General features: G+C 41.3%; 1 protein-coding gene across 1 annotated transcript; it reads right to left on the minus strand.

Annotated features, from left to right (window-relative positions):
* Positions 1-6318: 6318 nt before the first annotated feature.
* On the minus strand, positions 6319-14882 carry LOC119786091 (zinc finger protein 420-like). The gene is made up of 2 exons (XM_038289183.1): positions 14663-14882; positions 6319-7283 (listed from the first exon to the last, which is right to left on the minus strand). The coding sequence occupies exons 1-2, from the start codon at positions 14850-14852 to the stop codon at positions 6517-6519; spliced, it is 957 nt and encodes a 318-aa protein (XP_038145111.1). The 5' UTR covers positions 14853-14882; the 3' UTR covers positions 6319-6516.

The raw sequence follows: 14882 nt of genomic DNA on the forward strand, positions 1-14882 counted from the left end.
ATCTAACAGTCTGTCTTCCCCTTGTCTTCCAGTTCCCTACCGAGCAGAGTTCGGAGAAACTCTGCACCGAACTCAAAAACATTTCAATAAAACCCGTTGAACTTTTACCCTGTCTCTCTCTGTTTGGCTTCACTGCATGTGGGTCCGAGCCTTAGATAAAATCATGACAGACACAGGCAGTGGGAAAGTTTAAAGCATTTATGACAGAAAAATCACTCCATATCCACAGGGCAGAAACGGGTCACAATCAGGAAAACAGAACAAAATACAGATCGCTAGTTAATCTCACCAAACTGCTAGAATAACCCGGTGTAAGGCAAGCATGCAACATAAATAGCTGAATAAGCAGGTGGAAATGATCGGGGTTAATCAGCCGCAGGACAAATTATACACACTGTAAAAACGAAAAAGTTAGTTCAACTCAAAATTTCAAGGCAACCGGCTGCACAGAATTTTTGAATTCAAGGCATCAACTTAATTTTTTAAGTTTTGTAGAACTACACTTATTAAAGTTTTTCAAGTTCTGCCAACTAAGTTTTTAAATTCAAGTTACTGGAACTTTCAAGTCTGTAAAAACTTATTATTTTAAATTCAGATTACCATCCCCTGTAATAACTTACATTTTTGAGTTTAAATCCCCCCACCCATCATCCACTGACAGTAAACCATCCATCCATTTTCTTACACGCTTGTCCCAAGTGGGGCAGGGTACCCTGGACAGGTCGCCAGACATGTTTATTTGAACCACTTTGGCAAAAACAGGTTTACAATTCCACAATGTAAAAAAGCAATGTAAACAAGTAATCTTATGCTTAAAGCAAATCAGGTTTCAGTATATATTTTTTTACTTTCCAACTCCTGTTAAAACCGTACAAATAATGCAATATTGCCAGAGATGACAGGAAACCAGGGAAAGTTCCCGCCAGCAGAGTGACCAGATGGCTGAACCAAACTTTAGAAGGGAGCCCCTGGGAAAATCCATGGAAACCCTGTAGCAGCCGGTTGCCATGACAAATTTGAAATGAGAGGAATGCGCAGATAAGTGACCTCGCTCGGACTGGGTGTCAACTACAACTTCTAAGTAAACTCAACTTAATTTATAGAATAAGATGAACTTTTCATCAGAAACTTATGAAAGTGAGTTCAACTGGCTCACAACAGACAGTTCAAGTTCCAACTGGCAATGTTATTGTCAGTGAATGCAAAAATCTTAGTAAGGTGAACAATTTTGAGTTGTTGTTTTTGATCATGACAGCTTCAGAATCATTTAAAGCGACCAGGTCCCAACTTCATGCAGCATGTCGATTCATATGAAAAACTAAAACCAAACAGAATCTGCATTAATAGAGCTGTTGACGGATTTTCACGTATGGTCATATTGCTGCATGCTTACTCCACAAGCAGTAATCCCAGGGTTATGGATGGATTTATTGATGAAGTGAAAACAGGAGTGGAACTCCAACGCATATCATGTTAGACCTGCAGAGAACTGTTCAGTGGAACAGATGCAGATATTCTTAATAAGTGATCATGAAGATTCTACATTACATGCTCAAGTAAGCATAACCAAATATATAGATATAGATACAATCTCATAAGTACGAAATAAGATCTCGTAATTACGAGAGAAGCTGTCAGATTTTTTTCTTTTTTTTTCTTTGGTGAATGTAATACGCTTCCGTATCATCCTGACCTTCAGAAGATTAAAATCAACGGTGTTAAGGAAGAAAATATTCTAAAATAGTTAACTTTGGAAAAAGTTTGGCTCTCTCTCTTCCTCTGATCCCAGGCCCTCCCGGCGAGCTGCGTGTGGCCACAAGGAAACCAGCAATGCGTGTTGGCGTCACAGAATTACAGAGTTTAATCCAATATAAGACAATGCATAAACTTAGAAGTAAGACATTGCACAAACTTACACCAGAAACTGCAAAACAATGGAGACATACATTCATTTACCTGATATAAATGTAGAGAAGGAAAGAAAGCAAAGACGTACAAAGACATCTTTGGAGAGTTGCAAGAGCAAATCTGATTTGTTACTTCTGTGTAGAAAGTTTTATAATGTAGGTGTGTCTTTCCTTTTAGTATATTCAGTTAAGGCGTGCCTCCGCTTGACCAATTGGAAGCTACCTTGGACACTCAGAAAAACTTAGAACTTCCCCTAATTTACGGCAAACATCTGGGGCCATTTTCTCCTTTGCTTTAACAAGAAAAACGGAGAGCTTGTCCTGGCCTCCAGGAATTCTAAGGTCATCTGGCTAAGGAAAACATAAGATAAGATTTCACAGATAGCTGTGGAATGCGGAGCCTCTCCTGCCATCCTGACAAACAACCGGAGCCTCATTGCGAGATCCCCTTTGATCTACATTTTCCTTCCTGTACTTTGAATACTTACCCATCAATAGTTTAGTTTTAAATCATTAACACAAACTTGTTCAAAATTAAGAAATATGTTCAAAATGAGAGTGTTCAACATACCTTTTACACATGCCATAAGATTAACTGTATTAAAAACTAAAAATAATCATTTTTCTTTAACAACGGGAGCACCGCAGGGAGCCGTACCAACACCGCTCTTATTTACCCTCTATATTTCAGACTTTTCCATCCATACCCCAGACTGCCAGCCTCAGAAGTTGTCCAGTGACTCTGGTACAGTTGAATCCACCAAATGTGAGAACAGCCCAGCTCCAACCATCCGTTTTCTGTTAGACACACATACAGTGAGGCTCGGTCTGAGCTCAGCTGTATCTGCAGATGCTTTGTAAGAAAAAAAAACATGTAATTTTATTATCAGTAACAATATACACTCACCGGCCACTTTATTAGGTACACCTGTCCAACTGGTCGTTAACACTTAATTTCTAAGCAGCCAATCACATGGGCTGAAGAGCATCTCTGAACGCACAGTTTGTGGAACTTTGAGGCAGATGGGCTACAGCAGCAGAAGACCACACCGGGTGCCACTCCTTTCAGCTAAGAACAGGAAACTGAGGCTACAATTTGCACAAGCTCATGGAAATTGGACAAAAGAAGATTGGAAAAACGTTGCCTGGTCTGATGAGTCTCGATTTCTGCTGCGACATTCGGATGGTAGGGTCAGAATTTGGCGTCTACAACATGAAAGCATGGATCCATCCTGCCTTGTATCAACGGTTCAGGCTGGTGGTGGTGGTGTCATGGTGTGGGGAATATATTCTTGGCACTCTTTGGGCCCCTTGGTGCCAATTGAGCATCGTTGCAACGCCACAGCCTACCTGAGTATTGTTGCTGACCATGTCCATCCCTTTATGACCACAATGTACCCAACTTCTGATGGCTACTTTCAGCAGGATAATGCGCCATGTCATAAAGCTGGAATCATCTCAGACTGGTTTCTTGAACATGACAATGAGTTCACTGTACTCAAATGGCCTCCACAGTCACCAGATCTCAATCCAATAGAGCATCTTTGGGATGTGGTGGAACGGGAGATTCGCATCATGGATGTGCAGCCGACAAATCTGCGGCAACTGTGTGATGCCATCATGTCAATATGGACCAAACTCCCTGAGGAATGCTTCCAGCACCTTGTTGAATCTATGCCACCAAGAATTGAGGCAGTTCTGAAGGCAAAAGGGGGTCCAACCCGTTACTAGCATGGGGTACCTAATAAAGTGGCCGGTGAGTGTAAGAATCTTGTTCTAAACCAGGGGTCACCAACGCAGTGCCACAGGAACCTTGGGGCCCTTAAGGGCCACACAGGGTGCCCTGAAAACAACTTATCAGTGAGTTAAGTTTGAAATGTACTTTAATCTGTTGCTCTTTTTTAATGATTTATTGAGCATTTAACCACATTAATCAGATTAAGCATTTATAGAGATTTCAGAAAGACGATATCTAAAAGGTTAGAAATTAATAAAAACATTATTTATAATTATTAAAAAATATTGTAAATTAAACATTATATTCGTTAGTTCGTAGGAGAGTATTTGTAGACCTTCCTATGACTCAGTAGCAGTCAAGTAGCCCTCAGCCTTAAAAAGTGTTTCTTACCTTGAATGACTGAATATGTCTCTGCTTTTAAGTCTTCTAAGCGGCTGCTGTGATTGAAAACATGAAGCCAGTCCATTTGCCATTCGATCTAGAGTGCAATACTTGTACAGTGAAGTGATATTAAAGGAGAGGCTTCCTGCATATTAAACAAGCTCTGATGTTCATTTGTTTGATCACCTGATTGAACTTCCAAAGTAATGTTCTTCTCTTCCACATAAAGCTGTAGAAGCAGCAATGGAGATTAATCTGATGCTGCTGCTTAAACATCCTTAAACAGTCATGTTTTTGGACTGTGGGAGGAAGCCGGAGAACCCACGCATTCTCAGGGAGAACTTGCAAAATCCATGCAGAAAGACCACAGGCTGGAATTGAACCCAGAACCTTCTTGCTGCAAGGCAGCAGTGCTACCCATACAGCACCATACATGTGTTTTTTTAGTGTTCCAATGATGAGGTTAATCGGCTGTGTAGATGTGCTCTGAATGTTATAATGACCCAGTTATTTACTACTTTACTGAAAACCCCCAAAATCATGTTTCTGTTAAAATACGCCAATATACGCCAGCCTTTATCCTGATAGTGTTTACTTAATCCCTTTGGAGCCAGAAAATTATTTTTGCACTGAACATGGATATGTTCCAGATGGCCCTGTGCATGCAGAAGCCTGTTCTGTCGGCTCTGTGCTGCTCCTTTCCTACTTTCTCTCATTTATATGGTTTTATTTGGAATGTTTTCCTATCAGTGAATACTGTACATGATATTCTGAAAGTATGCGCAAAGAGGAAGCCAACTTTTAGGAATATAGTGTTGAGCTTTCTCCTACTTTTGGCACTCTTTGATGCTGCAATGGGGCTCCTTAGACTACATGCCTCTATGCATTTGCTGCACATGTTCAGAAAGGTCCAAACAGACAGCAGCAAACCATTTGAAAACAAACCATGCAAAGAGCAGTGTTGCCAACTTAGCGCTTTAGTCGCTATATTTAGCCACTTTTCAGACCCCTCTAGCACTTTGATTTCTAAAAAGCTCCTAGCGCCAAATCTAGAGACGTTTTTCTGCTACTGGAGACTTTGGAGACAACATCTAAAAGCAGCGAACTCTGCTCTCCAGAGCGAGTAGATTGGTAACCCCGCCTCCTGCTCTCCTCTATCTTGTCTGCTGTCATGATTCATGCAGCTATTATTTCATCCAAATGAAAAATGGAGAACAGATAAGCAGATCATGGCTTGTCTACAGTGAAAAGAAGGACTGGGTTATTTACTTTGGCCTTTTTGGAAACACAGGAAGGAGCAATCAGCTAAGTGAGCTTAGTGCTTGGAAAAAATCTTTCATTCCTTTAGAGACAGCATGAAAAGTCAGCTGAGTACAAAACATAGAGAGGAAAACAAGAAGAAAAGGGACAAGAAGAGAGGGACACAACCTAGAACAGATAATGGATGTCTATTCTATTAACATTTCTCTATCTGGAGAATGGGGCTGTTTGATGTGATGTCTTCTCCATTCAGAGGCCCCCCCTGCCTCTCTTTGCCTAGGGCCCCAAATTTCCTAAATCCGCCCCTGCTGCAGACAACATGTGAGGCCACTAGAGGTCTCTATAAAATTGTATAATCAATGCAAACTGTGCAGTCATGTTTTTCCATTTGTTGTGCCAATGCTGGTTTCTTTAGTACCTTTAGAGCCACACCGCTTTGTGCAATGCATTATTTTTTAAATTAGAATTTATTTGATATCACTTGTCTGCAGAGTTTTATTTTTTAGATAAGTTTAATATTGCACTTTACAAAGGCTGATAAAACTACAAATTTGGTTTATTTATTGCCAATTTTGACTTAATTGTCTTAATTCGTCAGTTTTAATGTTATGTAAATCGGTTTTCATTGTTCCTCAATAAATGAAAAAGTCAAAGCTTTTAGATAAGCCTATTCAGTTTCCTGTGTCTGCCCCATTCCAAAGGGGGGGACCCGTTCATCCGTTTGTATTTGCATGTTTTCTAAACTAAAACCAGGCTTTGTTGGGCTGCTGGATAAAACCTGGAACTAAACGCTATTTCTGACATTTTGAATTAAAAAAGCTTCCTGCATGGAAGAGAAACGTCTTCAAACTTGGAAGCAAAGTTCAGTGGATTTTTTATTTTATTTTTCAGAATATGCTTAGTATGGTTATTTAATATTTTATGTTGTGTTCTTTCCACTAGTTTACTTGACAGTAAGTGAACTGATAAGATGAAATACCTACACCTTTCAACACTCGATTTCACAGTAAATGCCAAACCCCAAAATAGTGCTTTTGAGAAAACCTTCTTTATTGTGCGTCCCCCAAAACAATGGGAGGGATTTGTTGTTCCAGGTCAGATCAATTTTGAATTAAACCAGCATTCTTTAAATCTTTAAAGGTTTTGCATAAAAAAAAAGCCACAAACAGTCAACATTTCAGTTTAAAATCTGGAAAATGAAGTCATTTCCTGGGCTTCCTGTGGTTGTGTTCACTGACACAGAGCAGTTCGCCCCCAGCTTGCACCTTCCCTTGTGTGAAGCCTGTAATGAGTGTTGAGGTGAGCTGACTGGTTAAAGCATTTCCCGCAGACATGGCATCGGAAGGGCTTCTCCCCGGTGTGGATGCGATGGTGCCTCTTTAGCATGCTGACAGTTGTGAAGCTCTTCTTGCACACAGCGCAGCTGTACGGCTTCTCTTTAGTGTGCCAGCGCATGTGGACCTCCAGCTGGCAGGCGAAGCTGAAGGTCTTGCCACATTCTTTGCAGCTGTGCCACCGCTGAGTGCTCTGGTTGGGGTAAAACGAGCGAGACAAGGGCTGCTTCAACGATCTAATGTTCTTTAATGGCAGTGGATGCATGCTCTGTTTGCTGTTGGAACGAAGCGCCCCCTTCCCCTCCACATTAGTTCTCAAGTTCTTTGGACTCTTTGCGGGAGAGAAGGCTGCTCTGCAGTCCACAGGGACAGCCACAGGCGATGAGCCGTGGGTCAGCTCCTTCTCCTCCTCAGTGTTTTCCATTTTGGTTTCCATGCACGTCTGCGGCGGTGCAGAGACATTGGAGACGAGCGGAGGACACGACGTCTGCTGCTCATTATTGAAGCAGACTCCTTCTACTGCCTCGTCTGTTTGTTGAGTATTATCACTTTCCGTCTGTGTGACGGTTGATTCTTGTTTTACTTGAGGAATCAGCTCCATGTTTGACGACCCATCAGGCTCACAGAGTTGGGTTTTTTCTTGGAGATGGACGGAGAGAGGTTCTGAAAAAAAAAAACATCCCATCAATGAGGTTAGTACCAAACAGATGGCAGAGTCCATTTATTGTGGAAAAAACTTCCACCTGCTGTGGAACTAAATCTTAAAGGAATAGCACACCCAAAACATGATTAGCCTTCATTTTCTACTCACCCCCATGCTGAACAACACTCTGGAGTACTTTTTTGATATCTCAAATGCATCTGGAGATCTGGGAGGCTTCTTGCTGTCTGCAGACATTCAAATAATGGAGGTCTATGGCGCCCGAGACAGAAAGGTCCATAAAAGTCCACAAAAAACGTGTCAATATTCCTCCATACTGCTCGTCCAATGTATTCCAAGTGTCCTGAGTGGGTAGCGTCCATAATTTACTCGAAACGAAGTCATTTAGAATGTTTTTAGAGCATAAACAGTAGTGTATAGGATTTCCTGAAAGCGCGTTCACGAGTCTACGGAAACCGCGGCAGACCAAACCAGATGAAAGTGCGCATTCAGCTCGGCAAAGAACTCATGCTCTTCCTCAACACTGAAGTCCTCAGACATTTTTCTTTCATTGTTTCTTTCTTTGCACAGGTAAACAGCACATTTCTTCTTCTACGCTTGCATTATCGGCAGAGCAGACGCTGAATGCGCACTTTCATCTGGTTTGGTCTGCTGCGGTTTCCGTACCGTCGTGAACGCGCTTTCAGGAAATCCTATACACTACTGTTTATGCTCTAAAAACATTCTAAATGACTTCGTTTCGAGTAAATTATGGACGCTACCCACTCAGGACACTTGGAATACATTGGACGAGCAGTATGGAGGAATATTGACACGTTTTTTGTGGACTTTTATGGACCTTTCTGCCTCGGGCGCCATAGACCTCCATTATTTGAATGTCAGCAGACAGCAAGAAGCCTCCCAGATCTCCAGATGCATTTGAGATATCAAAAAAGTACTCCAGAGTGTTGTTCAGCATGGGGGTGAGTAGAAAATGAAGGCTAATCATGTTTTGGGTGTACTATTCCTTTAAATCTTTAGCTCCACTATTTTTCTACCTGATCCACTACTGGTCATGGCTGAGGCAAGGAAAAGGTTTAAACCTTCTGAGGCTAAAAAGAGAAAACGTGAAAGGAATGCTCCTAGTCTACCGTCCGAGATCTTTGTTATAGTTTTTGATGTTGTCAGGTCCCTGCGATGGTTTCTGTTCCGTCCCAGTCTTTGTTTTTCTCCTGTTAACTATACGTGATTGTTCGGTTCTGCGCCATCATGCCGCCGCTCAATCAAACGCCCAGCTGACTGTCACTTGCAGACTGATTTGCCGAGCCCTGCCTAACCGTCTGGTCGTTTTTTTTTTTCCTCCCGGAGGTCCTGTAACATAATTGTGTGTCCCTCGAGTCGCGTCACAGTATTTAAATCTAATCAATCCAATCACTGCAGCATGTCCACCAATGTTTTGGAATGAAATTGTAAGAAAACAGATATTAAAAGTAAAACAAGTGAAGTCTGGCAGTTAACTTTGCTCGCGACTCGAAGCTCAAAGATAAAGAAGAAGCGAAATGCAACTTATATTGCAAAATCATCTCTTTTAAAGGGGGGAACACAACCTCAATGGCCAAGCACATTAGTATTGTGCATCAAATAAAGGCCAAATGCAGTACCTTCGACTGTCTCCGGGTTGAAAAGACTCCTCCTCCTCCGGCTGCTGCCGCCGCAACACAGTCGGGCCCGTCTTCATCATCCACTCAGAGTACCACTGCTAAGCGAGCACAGACTTTGTAGCTTGTCCGGTCAGTTAAAAGTAGTAATTGTGAAATCCGTGTTGTAATCGGAAGCATACAAGCTAGTTAGCTTGAAAAGTAAATAGTTTCAGACGTGCTGCGTGATGATGTGTTCAGATTGGCTCAGTAAAACAATTAGGTTATCACGATGCGTTCAAGTGTAACGTACAGAAAAGGGAAATTGAGTTTTTGGCAAGAAACACGAGTAATACAGTTGTATATTGCTCTAATTATTTTAGCATATATATTTAAACTACTGATGCCAACATTTATTAAAAATTACATTTAATTTAAAATACAATTATTTATTTGCTAAATATTTTCCTAATCACTAAAAACATGATGAAAAGTGACAGTAGACAATACATCAACCAACAATTGTGAAAATTTATATATTTTTTTAAACCAAAAGAAGACATTTCTTCAAGTAGTCCCCCCCCCCCGCTTCCTTTCTGTCTGTTAAACACATATTGTCGCATCTTCTTTCCACCAAATAACAGAAAAGTATCGATAGTGGTATCGATAAAGACTCGGATCGATAAGGAGTATCGATAAAGGTATCGATATCAATAAATATTAACGATCCCCATCCCTACCTATTAGTGCCGTCATTCTCATCGTACGCATACTCTCATTAACTCTCGCTCTATGTTGCAGTGTGCCTCACACTCCCACCACGTTTCCAGACGTCCTGAAGGAACTCTGTGTCGTCCTTGTTTTGTATTTTTAACAGATGACCAGCCCTACCCATCTACGGGTGTGTTCTTCATTTGGGTCAGAAAACAAGGGACCATGACAGAAGCAGAAGCAAAATACGGGCAGATACAGGTGTAGAACCCCTAGTGGCCCAAAACGTGCCTTTACATTTCTTTTATTTCAGTATATTATATAGTCAATACACATGCGCAAGATGTCAGATTTGCGTTTATGCCTTTAGTTTTGTAGGAAAAATAGACTTTAAACTACCTTAATAGGCGTGTATCCCTTTAGTCGTGTACAGAAAATAAATATTCAAGGTCAGATCGCCATAAGCTTAAAAAACACCAAAAAGTAAGTGATGAAATAGTTTTTTTTAGATGACTAAAGGGATACATGCCCGTTGAGGTAGTTTAAAGTTTACTTTTCGTACAAAACTAAAGGGATAAACTAAAGGGACTATAGGTACGCTGGTCTGACCGGGTATGCTCATCTGACAGAACACCGGGTCGACGCGGGTCAGTGAGCCGCTCCCACTGCCACTAAAGTTCCCGGGTTTAAGCAGGTTTTTTTTTGCAAGTGGGAAAGAAGCATTGCAGAGAAAATCAGCCTCGGCACATCAAAGCTTTTTAACACCAGAGGCCAGAAAGATGCCTGTTTATTGTGTCTTGAGGATATTAAAACTTGGCAATGGAAAATGATTACGGTTCTTGTAATTGATCTTAAGTGCCTGACGATGTATGTTTGGTCCACTGAAACAAATCTTGGTTTTAAGGCAGACGGCCATTTTAAACGTAAATTTTTTTTTTTTATAATTTAGGACAAACGAGGGAAGTCAAATAGTAGCTAAACAGTCCGTCGAGCCTGCTGACCAATTGCTCATGATGGCAGAGAGATGATGGGGCCTTTCCATTGGGGCCCCAAGGTGATGGAACGCTCTATGGGTCCCTTGAAAACATCTTTAAAATTTACTTTTACTAACTGCCCTTCAACTTTTACTAACTGCCCTTCAACCCAAATTAGTTTTGACTTCCCCACCTTCTCCAGAAGCTCCATAGAGAGCGTTCTGAGTAGCTGTCTCACTGTGTGGTGTGGAGGCTGCAGTGCCTCAGACTGGAAGAAGGTGAGAACTAGGGCTGCAACAACGAATCGATAAAATCGATAAAAATCGACTTTTAAAAGCGTTGGCAACGAATTTCATCATCGATTAGTTGTGTCGCGCGATTATTGCGTCATCCGCCGCGCCGTCATCACTCTTGACTGAAAGAGGAAGAAAAAAAAATACGGCAGAGCGAGTCAGCGCCGCAGGAGCAGTGTATCCAACTCAGCGACTTTTCAGACCCCTCCAGCGACTATTTTTCAAAAAAGCGACTAGCGACAAATCTGGCGACTTTTTTCGGTTTCACTGGCGGCTTTTGGAGACTCTTACGTGAAAGCATGTATCGTTCCTACTCTGCCGTGGGGCGCCTCCCCCCGCTCCCGCAGGAGTCCCTCTCAGCTGCAGTCAGAGCCTCAGCGTCCAGACTGCAAATGAAGCGCACACGCGCCGGGATTGACGGCGCAAATTGATCACAATAATTAAAATAGCCTGCGCTTTGTAAAACGAAAAAAGGGATAACATGCAACTTTTTTCAAAAGAAATGAACATGGCACGGAACCACCATGTTTGGTTTTAAAGTGGGGAAACGTAACGTTAGTTTCTCAGGTAGCTCATCTGATGCTTTCCTTACCGTGTTAGTAGGTTACAGACAGTGATAAGGTTGGCTACTTATTTTACCTTTAATTTCATTTGAATTAGCTTAAGCAGCGTTTATATTTTCTTTATAAATAAATTAACTTGCAAATTATGAGGGCAAGGCTTTTAAAGTTTAAATCTTCTGGCAAAGATAAAGTAAAGAAGATCCTGCAATTTATGGAAGTAAAGCAGAATAAAATCCAGCAAGATCAGTAATATGTCAATTAATTATCTGCCACATTCCCATGTAAATATCTGTCTTTGGAGGATGTGTTTTTTCTCTCATTTTTATTCCAAATACAATTTATAATTTGAATCACAGGCTATTTTTATCTCTATGGTTCAGTATTTTCTCAAGTAGCAACTTTAACTGCTATACTTTCCTGTCTTAAAAGGCAGAACTCTTCTAGTCTAAAAAAAACTCATTTGTTGAAATGGGGGGGCCTATTGTTTGAACCCCTTAGGGGCTTTAAAAAACAAAAATGTTTTTTTTTGCGCTTTATGAAACAAAGTAGCCTATATTTTGTGGATGTACAGCTACATTTCTCATGTAAGTTTGCGTAGTTTTAACACAAACATTTATTTTTCATATTGCACCAGTACAGTTAATGAGCAACCTGTACTTGTGTGCTCGTTTGTTCTGTCTAAAATGTTTATTTTGGAATAAAGAGGTTAATATAAAAAATATTTTTTGTCCGATTCATCGATTAATCGAAAAAATAATCGTCCGATTCATCGATTTTTAAAATAATCGTTAGTTGCAGCCCTAGTGAGAACAGCAGAGAGGATCATGGGGGCTCCTCTTCCCTCCATTAAAGACATTTCATCCCAGCGCTGCGTGTCCCGAGCCTGTGACATCATCAATGACCCCCCACCCCCCCACCATGGACTGTTCTCCCTGCCGCCCTCTGGGAAGAAGCTTCACAGCATTCAATGCACCATGTTTTTTTCTCCCACGCCGTTTACCTTTGATCACTGCTGCACTTTATGGAATGGAAATAACTGTCTGAAAGCTGTAATAAAGAAAACAATACAGAAGTAGAAGTTGTCTAAGTCTAAGTTTAATCATTTATATTGCGTTTTATTCTGCACTATTATTTTATTCTTTTTGATGTTCAGCATTTTGTGTCAGCTGTGGATCTGAATCTGAAGATTTCCTATAACGGTGTGTACTACTCCCTTCAGAGGGCAGCACAAACAGGCTACTGCTGGTACTGTCTAATGAAGATGCCGGTTGGGGACCTGTGAGGCGTCTGTTTCTCAAACTAGAGACTCTAATGTACTTATCTTCTTGCTCAGTTGTGCAACGCGGCCTCCCACTTCTTTTTCTACTCTGGTTAGAGCCTGTTTGTGCTGTCCTCTGAAGGGAGTAGTACACACCGTTGTAGGAAATCTTTAGTGATGTTATGAGATGAGCCGAGGCTTCGAGGCGTGTGTCGAGTAATGGCGGGGGTGTTTCCCCGAAGCGCGTGTCGAGGCGTGATTCATTTAAAGGAGGGGCCAAAATTGATGGCGTCCGAGGCCTCATTACCGTGAAACCACGTGACCGCTTCGCAAAGTGGTTCAGAACGCGCAAGAATTTTGAAAGGCATCTAAACAGCCTCAGTGTTCAGTTAAGATGTGGGAGTTTGGAGGAGAGCTGCTCTCAGCTGGATAAAGTTTGGATAGATTCTAAGAATAGATTGGTTGTTTTTCCAACCAATCTAGTTGCTAATTTGGTTTGAATAAACAATGTAATTATCAAAATTTGAGCAAACCACCGGACAAAGCCCGCGTTAACACGTCAGTGTTAAGAAGTATTTTCTCCTGGGGGAGATCAGCCACGTAGGTGGCGTCAGCTGTAACAGTCAGGCTCCCACTCTAGAGGTTGATGGTTCAAGTCCTGTCTTTGACTTTTGAAAATTTCGATTACACTTAATTATTTTTGGCTGATGAGACTAATTTGCATTTTTTTGCCCGAGTAAAAATATAGATTGGGTAAATTAGGTCGATTTAGCCAAAAGATTGGTTGAACACAACTTCCAACCTGATTAAAACCAAAAAACGTGAAAAAAACTATCATGTTTGATTAAAAATGACTAACACCTTTCATTTTGCTCATTATTACCCAATTTGCACAAACACTGTCACAGTCTGCTTGAGTTTATTTAACTAAAATGACAGAAAAACGGTGCACCTTAAATTATTGTTCTAAGAAATTTTACACTTAAAAATACTTACAAAAGATTTTATTATACACACCAACCATTAATAATTTCAAGGGAACTTAAAGGGGAAAAAAGAAAAACAGTTGCAAAAAAAAAAAAAATCACAGATTGTATTACAAACTGTAGTTCTGCACTCCACCAGTAGGTGGTGACATGTTCACATGAAGCCTCTTGAACTGTGGGGATCGCTGAAGCAATTTGGCCAAACGGTTCAAAGCCTCATGAGGCTTCATCTCACCATCACTATAAATCTTCAATTTCTTAGCAATTTCTCGCATGGAATAGCCTTCATTTCTAAGAACAAGAATAGAGTGTCGAGTTTCAGATGAAAGTTCTCTTTTTCTGGCCATTTTGAGCGTTTAATTGACCCCACAAATGTGATGCTCCAGAAGCTCAATCTGCTCAAAGGAAGGTCAGTTTTGTAGCTTCTGTAACGAGCTAAACTGTTTTCAGATGTGTGAACATGATTGCACAAGGGTTTTCTAATCATCAATTAGCCTTCTGAGCCAATGAGCAACACATTGTACCATTAGAACACTGGAGTGATAGTTGCTGGAAATGGGCCTCTATACACCTATGTAGATATTGCACCAAAAACCAGACATTTGCAGCTAGAATAGTCATTTACCACATTAGCAATGGATAGAGTGTATTTCTTTAAAAATTAAGACTAGTTTAAAGTTATCTTCAGTGAAAAGTACAGTGCTTTTCAAAAATAAGGACATTTCAATGTGACCCCAAACTTTTGACCTGTAGTGTACCTTTGAAGCCAGTTAACTGGATGGAGTCTTCTAAGCTCCCATCAGTGTAGCTGTTTTTATTAAATGTGTTAATAAGTGAAGGAGCTATAAACCCCTCAGCCAGCCTTATGTTTTATTTTCCTTTTTCGTATTTTTAAAGTAGATCAAATTGCTGAGATGTTAAAAGTGAAGCAGCAGAGCATCCACCCATCCAGCAGTGGATGAGAAGCTGCTGATCCTCACCTGGATGCAGCTGCAGCTGCAGCCGCTGGGCAGCCGCGTGCAGCAGCTTCCGGAGCCGCTGGTTCTCGCGCTGCTGTTCGGCCACCGCGTCCTTCACCGCCCCGAAGATCTCCGCGGCGGCGGCGGCCAGCCGCTCGTTCAGGAAGACGCTCAGCAGCTCCAGTTTGCTCATCTTCTCTCCAGCCTCCATCCCGCACCGGAAGCACGAGCGGCCGGTGTT

The sequence above is a fragment of the Cyprinodon tularosa genome, unplaced genomic scaffold, assembly GCF_016077235.1.
Source record: "Cyprinodon tularosa strain WSP-4 unplaced genomic scaffold, ASM1607723v1 ctg264, whole genome shotgun sequence".
Classification (NCBI taxonomy): domain Eukaryota; kingdom Metazoa; phylum Chordata; class Actinopteri; order Cyprinodontiformes; family Cyprinodontidae; genus Cyprinodon; species Cyprinodon tularosa.